The 21,734-nt window shown below is 44.1% G+C and overlaps 1 protein-coding gene across 8 annotated transcripts in view; it reads left to right on the forward strand.

Moving 5' to 3' along the window:
• CUX1 (cut like homeobox 1) overlaps window positions 1-21,734 on the forward strand; it is a 361,508-nt gene that overhangs the window by 221,570 nt on the left and 118,204 nt on the right. For all 8 annotated transcript variants that reach the window (XM_077140853.1, XM_077140854.1, XM_077140859.1 and 5 more), the window contains 2 exons: window positions 1,793-1,869; window positions 3,402-3,468. In XM_077140853.1, coding sequence (XP_076996968.1) covers window positions 1,793-1,869; window positions 3,402-3,468 — 144 coding nt within the window. The remainder of the gene's footprint in view (window positions 1-1,792; window positions 1,870-3,401; window positions 3,469-21,734) is intronic.

The following is a 21,734-nucleotide window of genomic DNA, read 5'->3' on the forward strand; positions in this document are numbered from 1 at the left end:
TCACATTCCTCACACCATAAAGCATAAAGATGTAATGATGGAGCAAAGATTTAAATTTTGGCAGAGTGTTTCATTACAGAAGTTGTGGCCTTACAAAACTTTTCTTGTGTTTTTTTTTTTTAACGATATTTACTTTTAATCATTTTGATGCAGGGAAATTTTTTGAAGCATAAAAGAAGTTATGTAAATATGACTACCTAAAAATTAAAACCAGAATACCATAAACCAATATTTCAAAACAGTAACAAACTGGGAAGATGTATTTGCAACACATACAACAATGGGTCAATTTTCTTAATGTTCAAAAAGCTCTTCTGAATCAATAAGAAACAATTTCACAGAAAAAGATGGACAAAGTAGATAGGGAGGCACAGAAATAACTGCTCGCTTTACTCAGTAAAATTAAGTTTAATTTTATCCACTGCTGGCAATGTGTAGGCAAGCAGACTCTTCATATTGGTGGGAGTTTAAACTGATGAGGCTTTTTTGTAGCAAAGTTTTACAGTATCAAACCCCAAAAAATTGCACATACCTTTTGATCATTCTAATACCTCTGTTAGAAATTGTCCAGCGGATTCACTCTCAAAATGATACAGCAGAATCAGCATAACAATCGTTACAAAATTGTTTAGTAGGAAGAAACTATAAAACAATGTAAGTACCCATTTATAGAGACCTGGTTAAGTTAATTATTTAATAAAAATGAGGAAGAACTATATATGGTAGAGTAGAAATTTTCCAGAACATGGAGATAAGTGAAAAAGCAAACTGGAAAACAAAGTATAATCCCATTTGTATTAAAAGAGAGGGATGGGGAGTTTAAATTATACTTAGTATATTAGATATTACATTAAATTACATTGTATATTGATACACACAGACGATTTTTAGAAACCTACCGAAGAATGGCTTCTGAAGAATAGAAATGGAGCTAAGGAAAGGAAAAGGCATTTTACTTTTCATACTATTGTAATATTTGATTTTTTGTTTAAATCTTGGAACATATATTAATTATACAATTAATGAAAATGTTGGCAATGCTTCTTTATAGGTGGTGGAAATTTGGGCAGTTTTCAAAAATGTCTACTTTCTTACTACTTTTATTATTATGAGAGCATATGTTAAATTTCAGATGATGTAAAAAATAAACTTATTTTTAGAGATTTTCTGCAGATTAAGAGGAGGAAATGCTATTTATTGACCAGAGCATTCATTTAGAGATCCTGGGGAATATAAATATGTGGAATATACTTTAAAGCATTCAGAATTTCCCCATTAGGTATTGCAGTTGCATTTGCGTTCCATTATCACCAAGATGGAACAGCTGTCACATCTATTTAGTACATCCTTTATTCCAACCAATTCCTTCATTGTGTCAGCAAAATATAAATGTATCATTCTTCTTGGGCTAACTTCAGTAAACAATGAGTGCATGATGATGGGGGGGGTGTTTGTTTTTGTTTTCTTGAATAGCTGGCATTTCAAGAACAAGTTACATTTACAGTAGGTAACCTGCTGCACGATTGCCACATGTTAATTCCTCCAGGATGCACACTGCAAATTGTATAATATATGGTTACAGAGTGGGGGTTTCAGGGATTAGTGAGCCCACCTCTCCATGCCTGTGGCTTTAGGAGCCATGTGCTCCCTGGTCCCCTATAGAAACTGCTAGTGTGCCTCTTGCCAGCTGTGTGTAATGTGAAGACAGCAGATCACTGTAGCTCCAAAACCTATAATGCAGTTAACTTGGTAAACAAGATGACCAAATTTGCTTCATTTTCTTCCATTTCAGAAGGCTTCAAGAGACACAGATGTCTACCACCTCAAAGCTGGAGGAAGCAGAACATAAAGTTCAAACTCTGCAAACAGGTTTGATGATCTTCATCCTTGGGAAGGCTGACGTGGGAGAAGAAGGGTGGTCCATCACCCCAGCCCTCGGGTCCCCCTCGATACCTTTTACCCCGCCTGGGGTGAGCCTAAAGGAACTGAAGTGCGCGCAGGTTCTAGAATGCAGCAGAGGGCCCCAGGAGCTGTTCTGCCTTCCTGTTGTTAAACACCGACTTTGAATTGTTAACGTGGAGGTGGGGGGATCCGAACTCCCTTTTGTTGGAGGTGGGGGGATCCAAACTCCCTTTCATCCACTAGTCATCCTCTCTTTCTGCTTTCTCTCCAACAAACACATCAAAATCTCTGAACTGTCAAGACTGACATTTCATCTTGAACAGGAACAGAAAAAAACTTGTTTCTACCTAAATGTGATGTTTGAGACTGTAATATCAGCCCCTTAAAATTTAAGGGAGACCAAGAAAGGTTATGCTCTATGCTAAAGCTTTTATAATTGCTAAACTTCTTTTTTCTGTCCTTTCCTTTCTTTTTCTTTTGTTTAAATTAAACGTACAATGTTGTACGTTTAATTTAAAAGTGGATAAAACATTAGAAGACATCGTAATCAACATCACAACACAAATCACAGAATGAAAAATAATTATCACAACAAATTTAACAAACATGAACAATATCCAGAAAATAAAAATACCTCCTGCAAATCAAAAGCAGACAAGGAGTTCAGTAGGAAACTGGAACAAAGCATTTGAATGGGCAATTCTCAGGAAACTCAAACAGCTAATACACATAAGAAAATAATGTTCGTGTGGGCCACAGTGGCTCAGCAGGCAAGAATGCTCGCCTGCCATGCCAGAGGACCTGGGTTTGATTCCTGGTGCCTGCCTATGTTAAAAAAAAAGAAAGAAAAAAAAAAACAATGTTCGCGCTCATGAAGAATCAGGGAGATGCAGATTAAATCAGTGAAAGATAGTTTTGCCTATCAGACTGTCAGAGCTTTTAAAAATTGAGAATATCTGGTGTTGGTTTAGGGTGTGGCATACCCAAACCATTGATGGGAATGTAAATGGCCTTTGAGGAGGTCAGTTGGATGGCATTTATCAGAAGTTTAAAAGTTTAACTGCTCTTTACCCAGCAGCTTCCCTGCTAGGCGTCCAGAAGTACCTGGCCCCTGGTCAGCTCTCAACAAGAGCGAGCCATTGCTGCCCTCACCCACGTGCCCACATGGAGAGACCTCCTTGGCATGCTGCTAAGGGAGAAGGGCATGGGTCTCAGAAAGTGTATTGTCCCATTTATGGAAAAAAACATCCATATGCCATTATGTCTGTAAATATATTTTTTAAAGCATGAAATCTGTGTATTAAACTGTTAATAGTGGCTCTCTCTGGTGAGGGGTGTGGGAAGAGATAAGGCAGAAATGAAGGGGGATTTTCTATGTTTCCTTCCATGTACTTTTATGTTCTTTGACTCTTTTCAGTAGGAGAATGTATCACTAATATACTTTTCCCTTTTAAACCATTAGCATCTTACATTCTGGTTTTATATCCTCTACCTTTCAGCCCTGGAAAAAACAAGAACAGAATTATTTGACCTGAAAACCAAATATGATGAAGAAACGACTGCAAAGTAAGTGTCTGCTTTGCTTCTTCCAGCGGCACGCCTTTGGTCAGCTGTCACCTGACCGCTGATCTGTAAAAGATTTACCCCCGATTCACCCTGTTGCCTCCTGACTTGGCAAAACAGGGCAGGTCTTAGACCTGTGTCCCACCACAAGGAATTCAGTGTCATTTCAGATGAATTGCTTGCCTCCATTTAATACTGAAAGGGTTATAGCAAGCTCTAGTATGCTGTGACCAGTCCTTTGGATGGAAACTTTTTTCCTTAATTATCGTGGGACCTGGTGAACTCTATATATACCTTTTTCTGAGTAAGTTCGGATATGGATATGAATCCACTTATAAAAGATGTAACACGTGGGACATTTTGTGGAGCTCCAGCTGTGACAGTCTTGTTGCCTTTTACCTGTGCCAGAGTCTTTCACTTCCGCAGGGCCCTTTGGAGGCCTGGGTTGGGGTGAGCACACACCCCTGCAGCCACATTTGTCTGGTGCCAGGTGTACCTGTGAGGGCGTGCACACCTAGTGAGGACATGTCCCTGGGCAGGCAAAGTCACCTGGGGCCCACCTCCCACCAGGCGGTCTCAGAAGGAACCAGAACAGTCTATCATAAGCTTGTTACCAGCCCACTCTGTGCAGTGCCAAAAAGAAAATTATATTACCATAAATCAAGAAAAAGTGAAGAGGCAGCAGAGGTTGTTCCTAGCTATAGCCTCCTCACTAAGTGCAGGCTGGTGACACCAGCTAGAGTTTGAACCACTTTTACCTCTTCTGGGAGGCTGTCCCCATCTCCCACCGAAATGGGTTTGCCCCTTGACAGCTGGGACTTTTGGGTTGTCCTTTTCTGCTAATGCAGGCTCTTGTGGTGCCCACACAGTGCCTTGGTGGGCACCGGGCACGGAGGCTGCCTCTAAATTGCACCACCCCCACCCACCCCCAGGCCCTGTTTGTTGTGGGGTGCTAACACTCAGTGTGCCCTGTCCCCTCACCCCTGGGGGGGGGGGCCCTTGACCCTTTGCTCTGGGTTGTTGAGTAGCCTGAGACCTGAGAGCCCATCTGACCTGTGGTCAAACCAGTTTTGATCATGGACACGGAACTTCTGCAGAAAGATGAAAATATCTGTGTCAGTCTTGGCAACTCTAGCTGAATTGTTGCCCTTTGTTTCTACTCCCAGTGGAAACGGCCACATCCTTCTAACCTCTTCTCTTGGTGGGCTGAAATATTACTTACATGGTTCAGAAGGAGCTGGTTCCAAGGTGTGGGAATCAGACAGTTTTACTTGAAAGATTGGTCACTCTGGTTTTCACTCCTTCCAACCCTGGAGCATCGCTGGCTGAGAATACGACCTCAGTCAGATGTCGTGTCCCCCCCACCCCCACCCCCCGAACTGACACCACAGCCTAAGAACGCTCACCACCCCCCAGCTGTAACCACGGCAGAAGCCACACCAACTGCCAAGATGAAAACACAGCCATCTTGCTGCGCCTCAGTGTCCACATTTGCTTCTCTTTTTCTGCCAACATGTCATCTTGGTTTATCTATTATTTCTGTTTGGACTTGATTCTATTGTGTAGGTTGCCTTTCTCAGTAAAGTTGGTTTTTTTAGCATTGGATTTTAATCTAATGCATAGCATTCAATATATTTTTTAATAATTCCATCCCTAAATAGTTTGTAGCACTTCTTTTCTAAGATACTTTGATTTATAGGTAATATGTTCATTCCCTGTCTACCCCTCTTATCGACATCAGTTTACTGATGATGTAATTCATAGTGACTTCGGCAATAATATATTTGGTTATTTCACTGGTTCTCATTGATTTATTTTCTTTTTGTTAAACCACACCTTTTTTTAAAAGCACAGATGCATCTTATATTTCTGGAATTAACTAAAGTTTGCTTTGTTTTATACTTAAAAAAAAAAACCTTTTGTATAACCAGCCTCTAAGCCAGTTGTTTTCAAACCGTGGGTCACAATTTTGAAATCCTAACTAACACAAGTTTAGTGCGTGGTGACTAGCTAGTTGGATGATACAATAGACTATAAAACAAAATAATAGAAGGCGTTATAGCAGATTGCACATAGTAAAGTATTGTTTGATGAAACTTTTTTTTTCGATTATATGCAGCAATAAAAAAATCTAAATGTCTGGTTATTGGGTCACATGTAAAACATTGGCCTTCCCGTGGCTCTCTGTCATGAACCATTTTGAAAGTCAAAGCTCAGGGTGTACTGTGCTCAGTTTCAGATGTCATGGGCATCCGTCTCCTTGGAAGAGAGAAACTGCCTGATGCCACAAAGTGTGTCACTCGTCCCTGTGGAACTCTTGGTGGTTAATTACCAGTCCTTGGCTTGGACTGTTAATTCCTTGCTTTTGTTACTGGGCTTCTGTAGAGTTGCACAAGTGTCCATTTTGTTGGTTGGTTTTAGCGGTTGAGGAAATAATAGGGAACAGAGCTCTCTTGGGTTTTCATCTTCTCTAGCCAAAGAAAATAGTGCCTGAGGAGACAAAGCCAAAGAGTGGATAAGACATAGTGCCTCCTGTCCCCACTCTCTCTGGACCTTGCTGTTGGCTAGGCAGGTGGACGACTCATTTTTCTCACCAAGAGTCATCTGGTGGGGCCCTGTTCACAGGCGTTCCTCTCCAAATGATGGGACCAGAGTTTGCCTCAGAGGTGACGCTGATGATTTTCAGTCCTAAGTATGTATTAATTACTGTTCAGAGGCTCATTGACTTGGCAGCCCTCTGTTATTTTACAGGTAAGAACATGAGGTCTTGGGAAGGTCCCTGATTTAACAGGTTCACCAGGGAACAGCAGAGGCTGGTCTCCTGACCCCCAGAGCGGGCATCAAACTTTGACCCCCTTGGGATGAGATGAGAAGTGGTGTTTAGAAAAACCTTTCTAAACTACTGTTTCCCATCGTATCGGTGTATTTAAATATTTTCCAAAAAAATTCCAATAGGTAAAAACCCATGTTATTCATCAGTTTCTTCAAACTATCATAAGTGGAAAATATAATTTAAAAGTTGAGGGCTAGATTGTTTTACTTTGTACCGTCTTCTACTCACTGCCGATGGGGCCTTGGGCACTTTGGGGGTATGCACCCTCCCGTGGCACCATTGCCCTCTCTCAGGGGGCCAGAGTGCCCACCGGAGAAGACACTCAGTCCTCTGCAGTGACAAGCGGGGAGGCAGGGTGTGTGGTACGGTGCCCGTGTGCCTGCATGAGAAGGAATGAACATGAAGAAATGATGGGCTTGATTCAGAGATGACAGATCCATTCATTAATTCAAGCCTTTCATCTAGGGCACCTTTGTGCCTGGCCCTGCACTGGGCTCTGAACATCCTAAGATCAAAGACAGACCCTGCTCTCTCCTGGAGCTCCCAGATCAGTGAGGAGAAAAGCCATTGCAGTTCAGTATGACCGCTTCTGTGATCGAGGGGTACAGGGTGCTGGCTGCCAGAGAGGGTGGTTCCCTGTATCAGCCAGGATCCCCTCAGAGGCCGACAACACTCAGATCAGGAAAATCGGACAAGAGTGTAATATCGGGACTATTTTCCGAGTTGTGGTCAGGGAGGAGGGAAACCACCAAGCGGACACGGTATCTCAAGGCTAGTTAGTCCTGGAGACTATGAACATCCCTTGGTGTAAAGGGGCCAGAGGAGAGAGAGGTTACTGAAATCCAGAAGGCGAGGGCTGCCCTGAGAGGGGGTGTGCCGTTTGGAAGGGGCAGGCAGCCAGGGGAGCACCGGCAGACAGCCAGGGGAGCACCAGCAACCAACCAGGGGAGCTCCAGCAGCCAGCGAGGGGAGTACCAGCAGCCCTGACCTTACCCTTCTCCCCCCAGCCAGGGCCACCCATGGCCATGCCCCATAGAAGCCCTAGGGCAGCCTCTGGGTCAAGAGCAGATGGAGAGGTGGGAAGAAGGAGCTGGAGATACGAATAGAAGGTCTCCAGAAGGGGGCCCAACCCAGGTCGGAGTTTTTGAAGGAAAGCACTGTCAAGAAAGGCTGCCCGAAGAGGGTGACACGTGATCTGAGACGGAATGATGAGTTGCGGTCGGGGTTGCTGGTGTGGACACAAGAGGAATGCCATTTGTGAAGACACAAGGCTGAGCTGGGTCCTGCCGAGGATTTGCATAGCCGGCCCAGTGCGCAGGGGGCTGTGCTGTGGGGCTTAGGCTTAGACAGGGGTTGGACATTTCCTAAATCAGAAATGGACTAAATGCTAACAAAAGGCAGACTAGAGCCAAATGCTTATTTAAATAGCTCCCTGAGTAAGTAATCCACAAAGAATGTAGAGAATGGACTGAGATAATAATTGCTACTTTCTTTTGACTTTAGAGGCAGTTGCTTCAATCTTGGAGGTCCCATGTGCAGCTTCCTCTGCATTCCTCTCACTTTTTATTCTCAAGGAAAGGTTTGTCACTTTACCATCTGCTTCAGGCCCAACCTCTGTATATTGTATTAAATTAGACGTCTTCTCATTTATACATATGAATATAAGCCCCAGGGGCAACTTTCTTCATGAATGGTCTTAAAACATTTCAAAACAGCTTCTTTTCTCCCTTTGAAAGGAAGGATTCCTACATTTTTTTATTGACCGGAAACATCAGCAGGAAACTGGGAAGGTGGGTCTGGATGAGAGGGCTTCGGAGACAGCCTGCCCTGGGACTGACTTGCTCGGCTGTGCTGTTCGCTCCCTGTGTGACCTTTAACAAGCCGATTGACCTCTAAGCCTTGCTTCCTTTACCTGTGCAATGGGCACGGCAGGCGTGGCCACACTTGTGTCTCTGGGCGGTTGTGAGGTGTCACACAGTGGCGTGCACGCAGCACTCAGCACAGCAAGGGGGACAGATAGAGGCGTCACCCCACAAGCTCGCTGCAGGGCTTGGCATGCGCTTTCGAGCCCAACAGGCCTTGGGGGTGACCCTGATGGGCCCCCCTCCCAGGAGATGCCCCATGCCTCGAGAAAGAGCACGGATTATCTGTCATCTGTCCCAGGGCGATGTCTCTCACTCCTGTTTTGGAGAGAGGTCCTGAGGCCACTGCGAGACCCCTGTTTCTCATGTCCAGTCATCACTGTGCGTCAGCTGGGACAGCATGGGCTGAGTGTGACGGGGATGGCAGCAGGAAAGTTTTCCATGTGTAGGCTTGAAGCAAAATGTAATTAGCCTTTATGTGCAGAACAAGGACCCATTGATGAATACAGCTGGTCTTTGTTTTGTCCTGTCATTGAGAGTGGGAGGTAAAAGTGTTCTTCTTCATGTTTATTAATGCACGATTCCTTAGACAAATGGCAAGCACAGTTTGATATTTGTTGGAACATAGGGGCTTATTGCCAAAACAGTTGTGTAAGAGTATTGCAGGGTTTCAGATTATAATCGTTTCTAGGTTAAATAAATGAATTATTTCCCTGCCTTTCTCCCCCCACACTTAAGAGTTTAAAAAGTACCCCCTTCTCGGATGGCTGCCTATCCTTTTTACGGTTCTTCCCACTTCTCTTAGCAAACAGAGATTTTGCACCTTACGTGACTTGAACCTGGAGAGTCTAGCAAAGCAGCGTAGACGGCGGTGGAGGCGGGTGGAGGCGGGCAGGCAGAGGTGGCCCTGGGGAGAGGCCGGGACAGCTCACCCGGCCCTGGTCTCAGCGCTGTGTCTCGCAGCTGTTCGCTTTCGCTGCCACACAAGGCCGGGAGGAATGTTGCTCTCCCAGCCAAGTTACTCGGGTTCTGGGCAAAAGTGCAGGAATTCCCATTTTTGCTGAAGTGCACAACCACCTCTCTACTCTGTCCCCTTGGAACCCCGTTGGAGAAGGAGCTTCTGCAGAAGCCATGCAGTCAGCTTATTCCATTCCTTTTAACATGTGGGCTGAGGCCCTGAGCCTCTGATGAAAGAAAATATTGAATTGCACTGCAATACTGCGTTTTTTATGGCTAATGTTATTCTTAGAAGAATTTGCACCTCCCAAGCCTTTCCTGCCAGTAAAATTCATATTCCTTAAGGTTGTACTCCTTGCCCATATGCTTTTTAAAAAGAACGGCCTTGTCTGTACACAGACTCACACAGCGTGTTACAAAAGAGACGTTTATGAGGACGTTCACTTGAGTTAATTTTGGAGTATTTTCTTTATACCATGTATATAGCCAGTGTTTTATCACAAAAGGCCATGTGCTTGGGGAAAGCAGAAAGTGTTTCCCTCAGCTAATCTGGCTTGGGGTTTTGTTGAGATTGTTTAGGGGAGCCTGGACCCTGCGTCCCAGGGGCAGAGAACTCGTCCCTGCGTTACGATGTGGGAAGACCTAAGACGTGGTCTGAGAGAGTGAGTGCCCTCTACATGGGCAGTGCCTGCACACGGGTGACCACTGGGGTCCTCCTTTCATGCGCGTGGCCCTGGGTCGTGTCGTGTGGGTGTCTCATCTGTCACCTGGTTTGCTCTTCCCAGAATGACTGAGGAAGCTCTCGTGGTGCCCGTCACAGAGGCCAGGCAGCAGCCCGGGAACAACCAGGGTTGGACCCCAAGCCTCCACCTTTGGGTTCCAAACGCAGTGCCCTATGCACTCTACCCTGGCGGCCTTCAAAGCCCCCCAGTGGCGTGGGTTAGCCAGGCGAGGGGATGGCATGTTCCTGAGCAATTTCAGATCTTCCTTCCACCTGCCAGAAGCCCTGTTGTATCTCTCCTCATGGAATGGCTTTTCTTTTGTTCGGAGTTCCATATGAAAGACACAGGAAGCCAGACTAGAGAAAGCATAGCCATTTGACTGAGCCTGAGACTTCCAGAACCGTTTTGATAATCCCATTAGACAAATATTGTCCCCCCTGATTGAATTTGCAAACACCAACTTAAGTGTCCTGAAATTGAGTCTTTCTGCTGTACCTTTAAGAATAAAATTTCCTATTTCCTGCCTTTTTGATGAGTCATCAATTTCCAGCACGGGCTGTTGTAATTACTCTGGTTAGATTAATTTCCCTAAAAATAGAGAAGCAGCTACCTTTATGGTTTTTAAGGGTATGGACTTGAATAAAGAACCTATTGTCCCTGAGACCTTAGAGAGAACTAAATCTGACTTGGAGTGAAAAAAGGATGGTTTTTTCCCTTCTATATCTTATCTCCCAAAGAGGCTAACAGCATTTTGTAGAATACCTCGGATTTCCCATCCCTGTTCAATTGTTTTGCTTCACACTTAAAAACTTGAGGGCTGGGGGAGCCCCAAAATGCTCTTCTTGATATGTGTGCTGACAGCAGCTCTCCCAGCCTCCTCAGAGCAGAACAAAAAGGGGGGTAGCTTCATGTTTTGAAATCCAAGTAGAAATCTCTCAGTACCAAGGATTTTTTACCTTTTTTGTGGACTACAAATAGGCCCAGAAATTCCCAGTCCTCGTGAGAACCGGCCACCTTTGTTTATTCTTCCTTGCATCAGCCCATCTTCACTAACGGCCTGTACCACGGCTGCTGCGGGAACTTCAGGTTAAAGAGGTGGGGGCGCCTACAGGTGTGACACGTGCACAGATACACAGTCTCATGTGCTGCTGGTAGAAACAGATGCACGTATGTGTGCACGCATGTCTGTGACTATAGGTACGGCAGTCCTACTCACCCCACATCCTTGAGAGCATACTCTAGAAAAGACTATTTTTAGGATGTCACCTGGTGTTGCATGCTTTTATTATGAAGTGTTAGTCTCTTTAAAGATCCTTAAAGTTTTGTTAATTCACCATAGAGGTAAATCTTGGAGTAACTCATGGTTGACAGTTAAAGAGGTGAGGGATTATTGGGGAAAACAGTTTGTGGAAGATCATGGGCCCATAGCGACCTTTAAAATGGGCCTTTTAGTATGTCCCTCCCTGCTTCCCAGAACCGTAGGGAGCAGGTGGGGACACGGATGTGTCCCTGCAGACTGCACGGCGTTATCAAATGTAGACTGAAAGCCACTCCAAGCAGGGCATCGGTCTTACTCTCTGTACCCCGTCTCAGCACAGTTCCTGGCATAGCAAAGACATGCGGGTTTTTTTGAATTGACGAGTCAGTGTGAGCCTTTTTTGTAGACTACAGATAAGCCTAGAAATTCCCAGTCACCGAGAGAACCAGCCGCCTTTGTGGTGTTGCCTTCTTGCTGAAGACAGGTGCCCAAGAGGGCAGAGGAGGGTGGACTCCAGAGAGTCTGGTCGGAGCCTGACCAGCGAGGACGTTGCTCTCTCAAAAGGCAGCCTAAGCGGGGCAGGGATGGTGGGAAGTAGTTGGCATCTGAAAAGAAAGTGGGGGCCACCCAGACCTCCACGCGTGTCAGGGATGAAGAAATGTGCGAGAGGCCTGGACTGGGACATTCTCACCCATCCAGTTCCTTTGGAAGCCTTGTGGTTTTCACCACCACGGGGCATCCCTAGCTGTCACTGCACAGGCCGCGGACCCATGGGTGCTGTGACGCAGCGGCCTCATGTGTTCCAGAAGCAGCAGAGGAGACGATGCGACACCCACCAACAGAGTCCCTGCCAAGGACCTTCAGAAGGAAGGCAGGAAGTCTGGCAGAAATGAGAAATATTTCTACCCATGGTTACTTCCAAATGAAGGAAGACTGATTCCTTTCATATGACACTTACTTTTTGTTTAAAAAAAAATCGTTCATGCCTTGAAAGTAAAAAGAACCTACACAATAGGAGAAAATGTTTGGAAATCCTGTATCTGATAAAAGATTAATATCCAGTATATATAAAGAAATCCTTCAACTTAACAACAAAAAGACAAACAACCCAATTTAAAAATGGGAAAATGGCTTAAATAGACATCTCTCCAAAGAAGATATGCAAATGACCAGAAAGTACGTGAAAAGATGCCCAACATCATCTGCCATCAGGGAAATGCAAATTAAAACTACAATGAGACACCATTTCATACCCATTAGGATGGTTACTATTAAAAAAACGGAAAATACCAGGTGTTGGAGAGGATGCAGAGAAATAGGAATATTCACTTGTTGCTGGTGGCGATGTAAAATGGTGCAGATGCTACGGAAGGCAGTTGACCGTTCCTCAGAAAGTTCAGTGTAGAATTGCCATATAATCTGGCAATACAGGCACTAGGTACGTACTGAAAAGAATTGAAAGCAGGGGCTCAAATGGATATTTGCACACCACTGTTCATAAAAGCATTATTCCCAACTGCTGAAAGATGGAAGCAACCCAAATGTCCATCGACTGCTGAGTGCGTAAATAAAATGTGGTATATACACACATGGAATATAATTCAGCCATAAAAAGGAATGAAGTCCTGATACTTGAAACAACATGGATGAACCCTGAAGACATCGTGTTGAGTAAAGTAAACCAGACACAAACGGTCAATTATTGTATGCTCTCACTGGTTTGAAACCATTAGAACAAACAAAGTCACAGAAGCAGACTCTAGAATATAGGTAACCTGGGAACCGGGGAGTTGCAAAGATGGGGACAGGGAATGGAAAGTTAAGGCTTAGAATATACAGAGTTCCTGTTTGGAATTATGGTAATGGAGGGTGGTGATGGTAGCACAACCTTGTGAATGCAATTAACAGCACTGAAATATATATTTGAATATCATAAAAGGGGGAAATATTAGATTGTATATATGGTAACAAAAATAAATTTTTAAAAAATCCATGAAGCTACACTGCACAAATAGTAAATCCTCTTTTAAACCATGATGTTAATTAATAGTGCAGTTATAAAAATGTGCTATCATCAATTATAACAAATGTTTCAAGCCAATGCAAAGTGTCAGTGGTGAGGTGGTATATGGGGATCCTGTATTTTATGCATGATTGTTCTATAAACCCACTTCTCTAAGAAAGGAAAAAAACATCATGCATGCATGCTGTTCAGAATTTAGAAAATTTTAAAAGGTTTAAACAGTTAGACATCAGTCATAATCCCATAACTCGCAGATAACTACTGTTAATATCTTTGTCATATTTTCTTCCAGTCCTTTTTTATATATAGTGTTTTCTTTTGTATTTTACAGATGGCATCTGACTAATGTGCAGTTTTGATTTCTAGTTTTTTTACTTGACATATGAAAAAGATGTCTTTTATGTTATTAAATATTCTTCCGAAATTTAATATATATGCTGCAGAATAGTCCTTCAAGTTGGTGTACCATCAGATAGTTATCCATTTGGCTCCCTGTTGCTTGTGAGTCTAATTTATTACACTGATTTCTCTGCCTTATGGATGTTCAACTTGGAAGATTTGTACTTACTTTCTGTTGTGCCAGTGGCCCTGGCATCTTTTGAATGGCTTCCCCTAGGCCATTGTAGTCAAAGGGAGTTGAGAACACAAAGGGAGTTTAGTCCAGAGGCCAGTGCTGTACATTTGCCACCACAGTTTTGTGATATTATAGATGTCACAGCCTCGTTTGGTTGAAAGTCTTTGGGCAGCGGAAGGTATATGAAGCCTACTCAGGAGACCCTTGGCTCTGGTTCCAGCTCTTTCACTGGGTGTGGCCTAATAAAGTTTCCTCCCTTGGCAGCCACAGTGTCCTCCTTTGTAAAGTTCTTTGACACACAGGATCAATGAGCCTGCCAGTTTTTCAGCCTCTTGAACTTTATTGCCCAGGGGCTTCCCAGAAGCCCCAATCTCTAAAGCCCTTGCCCAGCAGCAGCTGTGCAGCCTGTTTGCAGAGTGGCCTTCAGGGAAGGCTTGATCCAGAGCCAGGGGAAGGCAGCATAAGCTGCAGTGGGAAGAGCCTGGGTATCAGGTCGCCCAGAGCTGGGTTTGATTCCCGATTCCTTGGATTGAGTAACCCAAGGCAGGGCAGTCCATGTCTTTGAGCCTTGAATTTCTCATAAGTAGAATAAAAGAATGCCTTGTAAAGTACCTGGCACGGTGTCTGCACACGTGCCCTCAGTGAGCGGTGGTGCCTCTGTGGCTTGGTGCTTGGGCCAGAAGTTTCCTAGCATTATGCTTGATGCTTCTTCCCCTGGATTCATGTCTCCTCCAACCCTGAAGAATCCCATCTTTGTTCATGTTGGATGTGTGGAAGTCAGTACGTTGGTGTTTCAGGACCTGCTTTTTGAGACATGTTAGTGTGCCGAGGCTGTTAAAGTATGTGAACTGTTTAGCTTAGCATCGTCTTCCTGCGGGGCTCTTAATTTTAAAAATCTCAATTAGTGACCATTTGGGTGCTGCTAATGTAGGGGCAGAAAGTTCTAAGTTCAAACCATTTTAGAACTGTTAATGCCTTAATAAACGTGTCCCTGAAAATCAACTCTAGAGGTTAATAACCATGTAGTAATTGTCTCCTAAAGTCCAAGTGCCCCGTTTATGGCGGCCCCGTCAGTTAAAGTGAGACCATGGCCCCGTCATTTAAAGTGAGACCAGAGTCACCCAGTGTGTGGTCCCCGCAGGCCTGGCGGTGCCCACAGGTCAGGAGGGCTCTGGCTCCATCTGGCCTGGAGAATTAGGGGCTCTCCGGGCAGGCGTAAAGCAAATTAAGGGAGGTGTCAAACAGCTGGGCACCCAGCAAGGATGTCTACGGTTCTTGTTCTAGGATGTTGTCAAAAAAAAAAAAAAAACTTTTCGGAAGGGGCCTTAAGTATGAAAAGTTTCCTATAGGAAAGGCAGAGAGAGCCAGATAATTGAACGCATTGATCTCCTTCACGGCTTGTTTGCCCTTTCATTCTCTTCCTGAGGTGCTGTTTGTTGAGGAATGTCTCCAATTGCCAGAAAGGCGGTGGGGTGTCTCATATTTCCCTGCCAGCTCTCCTTCCAGCCAGAGTTCTGAGGCTAGCCTGCAATATGAATTTTTAATGCAGAACTTTATGGCCTCACTCTTGCAGCCAGACTGCATTGCTCTCCTGAGCTTTCAGATTTAAAGCTCCGATGAACAGAGCTCAGACTGGGGGCACTCACCCTCGGTGAGAATTAACCCCCAAGTGACCACACAGTGGCCCTCGAATTTCCCTCTAGGTAAACCGGGGGGAGCTGGGAGGAAAATTTCAAATTATCTAGTGTTTGGAATGTAATCAGAACAGCTTGGAGCACAAAGGCAGAGTATATTCTTGAAATTTTATTGGGTAGCAGAGATACTACCTTTCCATTTATTTTTGTTTGTTTAACAATTTTCAGTTTGAAATATCTTTGCATTCTTTCCACCCTTTAAAAAATTTTGCAAGTTGTAGGACTTAAAGAGATTACTGGATATTTTCCAATTCCCATGGAAAGCCAACATAGAAGTAGAACTGCAGAATTTGTTATTAATAATGGGAAAAGGACTTGGTGTGTTCAGTGGTTAAATCTGTGTGTTGACATACGGTTGACTGTTATTTTCTTCTGGTACTTTTCTGTATTTTTGAAAGTCTTAAAAATAAGAAAAAAAGTTCAGAAAAATTGCTTGAGTTTAAATAAGTTAGAAATGGATGGAGTCTTCAGTGAGTGGTCCCAGGATAATCAGATGTCTATTTTGTAGAAATAGAGTTAGGGCTGAGCTTCATGCACAATCAGTTCTGGATGTTTTAAATATTTAAAGAAAAATAAACAAAACTGCAGAACACTAGGAGAAATTTTAGGTGGATATTTACATTACATGGGGATGGGAAAGGCCTTTCAAAGCATGGTGCCAAAGGTAGAAAACACAAAGGAAAGTTCAAAGCTTCCAGATATTAATTTATTAATTAATTTAATTGAAAGGCAAATGACTTGGAAAAAAGATCTGTAATCTACATGACAGTGAAAGGTTTACTATATATTGAGAGCCCTTACAAAGCAATGAGAAAAATGTTAACACCCCAAGAGAAAGTCTGTGTTTTCATTCCCTTTCTGTTGACAGTTCTCTCATAGGCATCTCAAACTCAGGTGAAATTATTCTCCCTAACTTCCTCTTCCCAAAAGATAGCATCTCCCCCCCCCCCCGACCCTCCCCCCAGGTGGTCTTGCGTCATTCTAGAAACTGAGTGTCCTTTCTCCTTTATTACCCTTCCTGCGCAGCTATTCCACCCTTATTAATTGAACCTTCTACCTCCTTAATTCCTCTGAGTTCCTCACTTCTTTATCTTCACTGTCACTGCCATAATCTTGGCTTTTTTTTTTTTTCCTTGACTCTTATTATCTCTTGGCCTCACTATTTCACTATTTTCCCAACTTGTCCCACTGGTGCATTTCCCCCCCCCACCCCCACCCCAATCCATCCTCTGAATATCTGCTAAAAGTATTTACACCTCGGAGGAGGGACAGGTTCTTCCATTAGCATATAATGGGACATGAATTTAGTAAAGCACAGTAAAAGAACACGCATCAGTAAAAAATCAGTGACTGACTAACAGTGAGCTGAAGGCATAGGTGTGTTTTCAATAAGTGTCAAGGACACATCTTCTTTTATAATGGAGGCAGTGCCACCCATATTGAAGGTTAATTTGAAAGCTCATTTATTCGACAAGTATCTGTGGCGTGCCTGCTGTGTGCCCTGCTCTGTTTCTGGCCCCGGTGGTTCTGTGCTGCCGGCACCTTTGGGCTTCTCCTGTTCCTCCCGCCCGCTGTGAGGACAACTTACTCCCTATCACTTTAAATTCCATCTCTTCACTGATGATTCCCCAAACTGTGTCTCAGCCCAGACTTCTCCCCTCACTCAGCCTCTGTCCTCAACGAGCATCTCAAGCTTAGCATGGACAGAACGAAACCTGTGATCTTTCTCGTCAAACCTGGGCTCTCCGCCCCTGCCCTTGCCTGTGTGTAAGTCCACTCTCCACCCAGCAGCCTGGGACGTGCTGTCACGTTGCAAGTCCGGCCGCGTCGCTCCTGCGGAGCCCTGAGACGCCCCTGCAGGGCTCTGGCCGCAGCCTCCAGCTCGCTGTGAAGTCCACCCACCTCCCCTGTCATGCTGGCCACCTCGCTCCTGTTCTAATTCAGCAGCACCTGGTGTGTTTCCACCATGGCTCCCTGGGCTGGAACATTCTTTCTCTAGATGCTAACCTGGCTTCCCACCTGCCCTCCTCTCCCTGCCCCTCCTCCTGATATCCTCACCTGTGCCACCATCTCATGTCCTCACATAGCACCATCTGATGGTATTGCCTTAGCCTCTGCATCCTGCTGCTTACCAAAAGGTCTAAAGAGCAAGTTTCTTGGAATGTTAATGTATCTTAAAAGCAAAAAACAAACCAAAAATACCCCTGAGTTGCGTGGGGCAGGGCGCGGGTGACGGCTGCTGCTGGCACTCCCTCTCTGCTGTGCCCCTACCCCACCCCGCCCAGTGCCCTGCCCCTGCGGGTGGCTCCTGACACGGGACTCCGCACTTCCAGCCTCTGACCATCCTTTCAGCATCTCCCAGGGGGTCCCAACGCCAAGTTGAAAAATACCGTGTGTGGGTTTTCCAACTCAATATTCTTAGGACACCAGGTTGTTGGCTCAAGCTTTGTGAGGATCACTCAGGGACCTTCGAGTGTCCCACTTTGCAGCAGTATCCAGAGTGTTCCCAAAGGCTGAGAGCCTGGTCAGGGGTGGGGCTGGGTAGAGAACAACTCAAATCCTTCTGCTTCTGGTGTTCTAGAATTCATTCTTAGCTTCGATTGATACCTTAGCCTGTTTTATAACACCAAAATCACTTTTGAAAAAATGAATGAGGAAGCTCCTTATGGGCTGGTATGGAAGGCTTTTCTCTATGTGTGATTAAGTCGAGAAAGCAGCGTGTATAGTAAGCTACCAAAGGGGGAGACACACACTTGTTTGCTTGTAAGTGATTAAACCATTAACCATCTCTGGAAGGAGATGTGGGGGGCAGATGCCAGGGGGGCCCTTTTGCTGTAATCTCTTATGAATGTCAAGTATCAGATTGAATTGGGACCTCTTTGGTTCTTCCTGTAGCCTTCATATTGATGAGCTTAGACAGAGGGAGGAGTCCTTGTCAGCCATCCAGGCCAACCCTGCAGAGGCTGTTCCCCAGCGGCCCTCCAAGGACAGAACTCCTGTTTTTATCAGAGTTTGCCATCTCTCTACAGCTCAGAGTCACCAAGTTAAGAAACAAAAAACAAAAACAAAACCACATATTTTAACCATCTTCTTGAACGTATGTATCTTTAAAACAGATTGTAGTTCTGAGCCGAATGCTTAGTTAAACAGTATCTCCAAACCCGAGAAGGAAGGGATACCAAGCCCTGGCTGGTTCCACCCTCCAGTGAACAGCATGGCCTCTGGCAAATTGGTTGACCCCTCCTGGCCTGGCCCCAGGTGAGCTCATAGGTGTTAATAGGTGCCAAGTGCTGCCATGGCCCCTGCCCCACCCCCATCATCATCATCATCATCATCATCATCATCATCATCATCATCATCATCATCATCTCAGATGCCCTGGAGCCTGGCTTCCTGCTTGAAAGCCCGCAGTAACCAAGAATGCTAAATGCACTTCGATTGGCCCCTCATCTCTGTTGTTTGCTATTAAATAATTAGGCACCTTTACAGTAAAAAGTGAGTTCAGGTCTGAGGTGTGAGTTTTGCCACTACATAAACTTTTCCTTCATTGGGGTGCAGACCTCGGGTCACAGTGGGACAGGTGTGACAGGGCATCCTGCTTTCTACTTTGTTCTTGTGGCCTGACACTATTTCACATCGTTTTTGCATCACCTACTTATCTACTGATTTGTCATTTTGATGGCAAGATTTTATTTTCTTCTCTTGACAAATTAGCGTTTACTTATTCTTTCTTGATCTGTGGGCATTTGGTTATTTTTAGGTTTTTGTAATTAAGTTTTGGTTAGAAAAATATTTCCTCAAAAAACTTTTCAGAAACAGAGATTTCTAGGGTAAAAGAGATGCTGTTTCAAGGCATCTTACTTTGCAGAGGAGTGAACCCGTTTGCAAGAGCAGCAGTGGCCTGTGTTGGCTACTGCCTTTCTCCACTTCCCCGGGGGGTTCTGGGGCCTGGGGGCATGCTCAGTTCAGACCTCAGGTGCCCACGCTCCTCAGCAGAGCAGGGGTGGGCCTGCAGTCATTTCGGCTGTTCTCTGTCGTGCTGGGCGGAACCTCGTAGAATTGTAGTTTTGTATTTGTTAGCACAAAGCTCAGCATATCCCCATCTGCTTATTTTCTCTGTGTATTTCCTTATATTCCATTGTTTTAGTTAGTTAAGCTGCCAGAATGCAATATGCCAGAAATGGAAGAGCTTTTAAAAAGGGATTTATTAAGTTACAAGTTGATAGTTCTAAGACCATGAAAATGTCCAAATTAAGGCATCCAGGCAAAGATACCTTGGTTCAAGAAGGCCAATGATATGCAGGGTTTCTCTCTCAGCTGGGAGGGCACGTGGCGAGGTCTGCTAGCTTTCGCTCCTGGCTTCTTGTTTTATGAAGTTCCCCCAGGAGCATTTTCCTTCTTCATCTCCAAAGGTCTCTGGCTGCATGGCCTCGAAAACTTTTTCCAAAATTGTTCCTTCTTAAAGGGCTCCAGTAAGCAACCCCACCTTGAATGGGTGGAGACACATCCCCATGGAAACCATCTAATCAAAAGTTGCCACCCACAGTTTGGTGGGTCACAACTTCAACAAGGGGAGTGTCTTCTGCAATGAGTGATGCTTAATCTAATCACTGGAAGCCTTTCAAGGAGGATTCAGAAGAGACAAGCCCTCTTGCTCTTTCAGCCAGTGAGCCTCTCCTGTGGAGTTCGTCCAGACTCCATAGAAATTGTTTCCATAGAAACAATTAAAAAGATTCCACCCAGCAATATTGAATGAGAATTAAAGGACATGACTTTTCTGGGGTCCACAACAGTTTCAAACCGGTACATCCATGAACATGGGTACATTGGAAACTGGGTACTAATTATTATTCTACATGTATTCTGGACGTTAACTAGCCACCACACTTTTCATTAACTTTACTCATCAGTTGCTTTTCTTTATTTGAGTTTTTGTGATTTTCATTGCCTGGAAATGTCTCATCTATATGTATAATAGCTTCTGTCAACCTTATGAATAATTCCTAATATGGTCTTTCCTTGTCAATCCATTTTCTTATGTTGTTTTAGTGATTTATTGTATCTTTAAATAACCTGTTTGGACTTATTATAGAATATCAAGTTAGGTGTGTTTCTATTTGTTATCCTTCTTTTTTTTTTTTATGGTGCAGGGGGGAAAGAAGGGGTGCAGGGTGGAAGTGGGGACCGTCTGGTCCAACACCTGGGTGGGAAAGGGGGAAAGGTGGGAGGGAGGGAAAGGGGTGATGGTGGTGTTCGGGTGGGGGCCGAGGCGGGAGGGGAAAGTGGGTCTGGGTTGTTATCCTTCATTTTAATATCCCGTTTGCCCAATAACATTGATGATTCCTTCCTTCCACGTTTAATATTTGACAAGTCAGGCCTAAATAATTGCATTTATCTTTGAATTTCCACCTGAAATTTCATTCCACTGGTCTAATTTTTTGTTCTAGTGAGCACCTTACTGTTTTGGTAAATTTCACTTTTTTCTATTTTAATACTTTGTACAACTAGTTTACTGTTGTTTTTGTTTGTTTATTAAAAATTCTTTGGTATTTTGTTCACCCAATTTTTCTATATGCATCTGACTGTTTTATTGAGTCTTATAAATTAACTTGGGAGATAAATCATTTATATTCAACACAACTGCAATTAAGGAGTGTCATCATTAGCTTTCTGTGCCACTAAAATTTTATAATTCAGTTTTCTATAGATTATTTATGCCATATTAATTCTCACATGTTTAATATTTATATCTTTATTATATATGAGATAAATCTTTTATTTCATATTCTAGATATCTGTTACTGGTATGTGGGGGTTTGATTTCTTGTCTTTACAAAAAACATGAGACTTGGCTAAAGTCAAGTCTTCTCTCTACTTGTATTAGTTAGGGTTCTCTAGGGAAACAGAATCAACAGAATCAATTGTAAATATAAAATTTATAAGAGTGTCTCACATAAACATGCAAACATAGAGTCCAAAATCTGTAGGGCAGGCTGTGAAGCTGACGATTCCAAAGGAGAGTCTGGACGAACCCCACAGGAGAGGCTCACTGGCTGAAACAGCAAGAGGGCTTGTCTCTTCTGAATCCTCCTTTGAAAGGCTTCCGTGATTAGATTAAGCATCGCTCATTGCAGAAGACACTCCCCTTGGCTGATTACAAATGGAATCATATGTGTATGTTGCCAACATGATCATGATTTAATTCTATGAAATGTCCTCATAGCAACAGCCAGGCCAGCACTTGCCGAACCAAACAGATACCACCACTTGGCCAAGTTGACATATGAACCCGACCATGACACTGCTCATTCATTCAGGTGAACCCCTGGGCTTTTGTGAGGTGTGA

The sequence above is a fragment of the Tamandua tetradactyla genome, chromosome 23 (genome assembly GCF_023851605.1).
Source record: "Tamandua tetradactyla isolate mTamTet1 chromosome 23, mTamTet1.pri, whole genome shotgun sequence".
Taxonomy (NCBI): domain Eukaryota; kingdom Metazoa; phylum Chordata; class Mammalia; order Pilosa; family Myrmecophagidae; genus Tamandua; species Tamandua tetradactyla.